General features: G+C 33.5%; 1 protein-coding gene across 1 annotated transcript in view; it reads right to left on the bottom strand.

Moving 5' to 3' along the window:
- The window catches only part of LOC107690188 (WASH complex subunit FAM21-like), a 20,313-nt gene extending 16,498 nt beyond the window's left edge, over positions 1 to 3,815 (bottom strand). The window contains exons 1-8 of the mRNA XM_016488440.1: positions 3,636 to 3,815; positions 2,220 to 2,359; positions 1,802 to 1,966; positions 1,402 to 1,470; positions 1,120 to 1,293; positions 834 to 927; positions 685 to 746; positions 438 to 491 (exon numbers count right to left, since the gene is read on the bottom strand). Of these exons, the coding sequence (XP_016343926.1) occupies positions 438 to 491; positions 685 to 746; positions 834 to 927; positions 1,120 to 1,293; positions 1,402 to 1,470; positions 1,802 to 1,966; positions 2,220 to 2,348 (747 nt within the window). The 5' untranslated portion in view covers positions 2,349 to 2,359; positions 3,636 to 3,815. The remainder of the gene's footprint in view (positions 1 to 437; positions 492 to 684; positions 747 to 833; positions 928 to 1,119; positions 1,294 to 1,401; positions 1,471 to 1,801; positions 1,967 to 2,219; positions 2,360 to 3,635) is intronic.
- Between the last annotated feature and the right edge of the window lie 1,688 nt (positions 3,816 to 5,503).

Raw genomic sequence — 5,503 nt, 5'->3', positions numbered from 1 at the left:
CTGAATACTTTCCGTACCCACTGTATATGTATATATATATATATATATATATATATATATAAACATACATTTTAAATCTATATTTATATCTATAATATGCTAATTAGAAATGTCCCTGGTCGGTGATGTATGTTTACCTTTCACATTTAGATGAAATTGTTTTTTTTTTTCCAATTTCTTTCTCTATTAATGCACATGAAAACCTTTTAAAAGATAGTAAATCTCACAATATTGCATTGTTTTTGTTTTATAACCCACTTTATTTTACATGTGGCATCATCACACATCTATAAAATATAATCTACACGCCTATAAAAGCACCTGGTTAAATATTTCACATATATCCTTTACTTTATGTATTACATCCTTATATGGTGTCAATTTGTTGTGTATATAAACCACCAGAGTAGTACAATAGGATTTTTTTAAAGTCTTACTTTCTTAAAGTTGCCATGGACTTCCTCATCCTGGTCAGAGTATTCATCTGACTGCTTTTGGAATATAAACCAAATGGAGGATTATACATACATTTTTTAAAATGTTTTCAAAAATAATTGTGTATTATGTTTTTGAAATTAAAAAAATGTATTCAATAAATAAAACACAAATTTTTTATTTTATTTTCAATGCTCTTAAAATGTTAACGACGGAATCCATGTGAATGTGCATATCATTATCTCTTACCTCATCACCTTCTTCAACATCACTCTCAATGATGCTGTCTCTGCCACTCCTGATAGACATTTCTATAAAGCACACCAAACACACACCAGTTAAAAGCAACCTAAAACAAGACGAAGAAAATCATGAAGATTATGAACCTGAAATCTCACCATCGCTGGATAGATCGCCCAAGCCAACATCATCTTGATCCATAAATGCTTGGGAACCAATCAAGTACGGCAAAGGCCTGTCCACATACAGGTCCTACCAATAAAAATACATTTAAGCACAAAAAGCCATGAAGATGTACCCATTGACATGGCTCAGTTCCCTCTTTCAATGTGAGTTTTTGGGTTTTTTGGTTGCACATTTTAACACCATTAACCCAAAAGCCACGAATTATATATAATAACTGTCAGATAATCAAGTGCTCAAGGGCTGTAAGGAAGCTTTTACCTTTGCTTCCAAAATGGGCTCTACTTTTTCCAGAGTCTCTTCATCCTCAGAGTCCGAGTTTCCTGCTTTAATGTCCAGCTGTTCGAAAGCAGATTCCAGGACCTTCAGACCATAGTTGACGGCCTCTTGGATTTTGGGAATTAGTTCTGCTTCTTTCTGTTCCCTTGTCTTCTCCTTCACATACAGTATGATAGAAATGCTAATTTTCATAATAATGCACTATATGAAATCACAGAAACGACCCACAGCAGCAATAACCAGAGAAACATTCCCAATCACTACCTGTTCAGGCTGTTTCTCCATGGTTTCTGGCTTTGGTGCAGGGTCTTCCACCTCTTCATCGTAAACCCTCTAATAATGAATTAAAAAAAACTACATCAGATATCACAATAAACAGCGTATGTTCATGTTTACACCATTATTTTTTTCTTGAAATGTATCAAATATCACAATGTCCCAATATGAAGTGAGAAAAATGCTCAATAAAGAATTTACAGTTGGGCCACTTTGAATCTCAAGGGAGGAACTTTGAACAGGAAATGTATAAATATCAAAAGCTGACAAACTCTCCCCTATATTATCACAGGACAAGTGTGATATGTTGTTTCAGTTTAAAACTTGAACTGCATCCACATACAAAGTGAATTCTTATTTAGCTAAAATTCTGAACAAAAATACATACGTTCTCAATGAACTGTGTGTTGGACAGCATGAGGAAGTCGTTAAACACTGTGTGTAGGCGGCTGTCTGTGGCTTTAGTGTCCTGGATAAGACCGTCCAACTGTTTCTCAATCTCATGTGTCTTGGACAACATCCTCTGAGAGAAGTCTTGCAGGAAAAGAAACAACTACAGAGATACAAATAAACATTCAGTCTAGACCAGTGGTCACCAACCTTTTTAGGCCCAAGATCCCCCAGAAATGTAATGCATTTTTGTACTTATTTTACTGTTATTTTCGGGATCTACTGGGACAGTGATAAAGATCTACCAGTCGATCGCGGTCGACGGGTTGGCGACCACTGGTCTAGCCCATCTGTATAACGCAGCGGTAAGCGCATACAATAATGAATATGAAACACGAATGCATTCCACTTCGTACCCCTGAATCTGCTGCCAGTGACCAGTTTGTGCTGGATTTCTGCATCTCTTCCAGCGTCCAGGGTCTCTCCCACACTTGCTCAGTCTCCCCATTATGATTACTGGGGCCATTCTCCATAAAATTAGACATGCTGGTTTACTCTGTTGAAGATCACAAGTTGTACCGGAGTATATTACTAATAGAAAGACATTATAACTCAAGATTACATAGATAAGATTATATCTCAGTAAAATGTATATAGGAATCATGACTGCCTCTTGTGAAAAATAAATGTGCTTAATTGTACTGATAGTGCAGTGTACCTCAATTCTTAAAAGTATATTTTTAAAAACTGTACTTGCACATAATTTAATTGTAATAAAGTAAAGGCCACTTAATTGTACTTAAGAGAATATACTTTCTGTATAAGACTGTTTAAGTACTTAACACTTCAGTACAATTTTAAAAAGTACACTTTGTAATAGTATCAAATTAAACGTTGCACGTTTCAATGATTAATAATTATTTTTTATCATGCTTTAAAGTACACTTATTTTAATGCTGACTAACATATTAAAGCACATGTAAAGTACTTGATTGTAATTGTACTCCAAACTGTAGTGTGTTATTTGATTATGCATTTTAAGTTAATATATATAAGTTAACTTCATCATTACAAATGTGTAATTGCCTATATTTACATCCATGACATAAAAGTTTAAAATAGAAATGACATTAATGTTTATTAAAGTTTACCATAAATGCCTGTCAGTACATTCACTAGTTTTTTAACCATATTTCAAAGACAATAGAAATAATGATGAAATTACATATAAAAATGCAATTAAGCCATACTTAAGTGATTCAAAAAGCACTCTAATCAATTGAATTTTAGTATAAATTAAAAATGTAAGACATTTTACTTTAGTTGTAAATAACATGCAGTTAAATATCTGAAAACATTACAATTATATTCTTCTAAAGTATATTAATTCTATAATAAGTACTCTTCTTAAAAGTAAGCTAATGTGTACCTCTTTTTCACAAGGCTGATCAAAAATGAATGCTAATTTATTTAAAGCCAGACATTTATATATTTTTATCTGACAGCTGCTACTGCTATACATAATATAAAGTGTAAACAAAGCCACGTATTATCATTTGCTGAGGAAACTTTTCAAAGTTAAAACGTTAGAACTACGTGCCAATGAAACATCAGCATATGCAGAGGCGATAACCTCGTCCTTCCTCAAATCCTGAACGATTAAAAATATAAGTACATACACCTGAATGCACGTTTGATCCGTTATTATCTGATATTTTACTGTTTTTTGCATTTGTATGTGATTGCTCAACCTGCTGTCATGCAAGGCTAGCTGCTGTGCTAGCAACTTACAGTCTGAATCTCTGATCATGTCATTTGGAGTATTGATTTACCTTAAAAATATCCTCTGTAGTGTTTCCCTTCGCCTCAAAATCTCACGATTCCAGCAGTGAGAGAAGTCAAGAGCAGCTTATGGCTGTCACTCGTCCCATCATCGGCTCAGTTTTTAGAGAGGTCGGTCGGCCATGTTCCCTCGGCAGAGAATCAGCTGATTCTAGTCACCTGACTGCGGAGTCCCTCTGATCTGAGAACAGCTTCTCATGCGAGTCAGTGACTCTGCTCATAAACGGAGCGCATTTAAACTGATCTCAAAGCAGCACTTCCTGACAGCAACTACTAATGTTTATTATGAGGAAAAACATGCATTTTTTTGACGGATTATCATGAATGAACATCATGAACACTTGACAATAATTGTGGAACACACAACACTATTTATACACTTATTTATCTAACTCACATATTTAGTTTACATTTCGAATTTGCACATAATATACCTGTACATACAAAACTGTCTATTGTAATATACCTGTACATACAATTGTCAATTTGTATATTGTTATTCCCTACTTTTTTTATTATTATTATTTGTATCATCTGTGTTTTTGTCCTGTCACTGTCACGAAAACAAATTCCTCGTATGTGTAAACATACCTGGTAATAAAGCTCATTCTGATTCTGAATGAATGAAGGTAAACTCTTGAAAAAAGGAATAATAAAAGATGCAGTGTGGAAGTGTTTTGTAAATCGAAAAAGGTCCACATTTTTCATGAGAAATGCTCAATTTGAATTAATAAAATTGTATTTTCCACGGAAACCCTGCTGGAAATTGCTGTAGATGATTGTTAGTTGGTTGACTAGTTATGTTATGAACTTTCTAGTAGTGAAGGTCCATCCAATATCTCATTTTTGCACGAATGAGCATCTGGTTGTAAACTACTTGTTCCCATCAGAGCTCATTGAACTTCCTCTCTTTGGTATTAACCACTTTCAGGGTCTTGTAGGTGCTGAACCTCAAGAGATCTCCTCATTGGAGATCTGATGCTATTGGACACGATAGGCCAATTTATGTAGGCTATTTATTTAGGCCTACCTTAAGGTGCTGTCTTTTAATATGTAAAATACGGATCATTTCTGCAACAGCCTCCTGTTTATAATAAATGCTAAAACTGTGTAGATTGCTCTGGAGGTAAAAAGTCAAATTTGGAGAAACCAAACTGAAATAAATAATTTTAATCAAAAAAAAAAAAAAAAAAGGAAACCACCATGAATCCTAGTGACCTGATATCGTCTCTAATCCATAACCAGTGGCAACGTGAGACGACTGTGTTGTAAACAGCTGCACATTTATTCACAAAGACAGTTTTTCCAGTCACTGCAAACCTTATGTGTTTCTCAATTTACTGCTCATGATTTATCCGACATTAATTAGTATTAATTAGTAGACATTCATGACTTTAAAAGGAAATAACCAATCTAAAAAAAATGTACATTTTATCAATGAATCTGTTTTAATCTGTTAATCTGCCATTTTCAAAACAAGCAAGGAAGATTCCCTTGTGATCAAGAATGAAGATAATGTTGCTGAAAAAATGAAAAAATAAAATAAATATAAAAATAACATTTGTTTGACATGTGGGTAAAGTAAAATGTAAAAAAAGCAAAATGTTGTCATTAGGATAATAAAAAGGCATGAAATAATTTCTGGCTACAACTTTGTTATTGCATATTGTATTATTATTATTACTACTACTACTCAAAAAATTTAAATTATACAGAATTATGAAACTTCTCTACATTACACATGCACTTTTAAAAATAAAAATTCCACAGGGGTGGTTTCACAGTGAAGAACCATTTTGAGTTCCCTAACAAACGTTTCAGTGATCAGTTATTAAAAAACTTAAAAACTTTGTTTTTC

This window comes from Sinocyclocheilus anshuiensis, unplaced genomic scaffold, assembly GCF_001515605.1.
Source record: "Sinocyclocheilus anshuiensis isolate Anshui unplaced genomic scaffold, SAMN03320099.WGS_v1.1 scaffold1581, whole genome shotgun sequence".
NCBI classification, from domain to species: domain Eukaryota; kingdom Metazoa; phylum Chordata; class Actinopteri; order Cypriniformes; family Cyprinidae; genus Sinocyclocheilus; species Sinocyclocheilus anshuiensis.
This window is presented reverse-complemented; position numbering and strand designations above follow the sequence as displayed.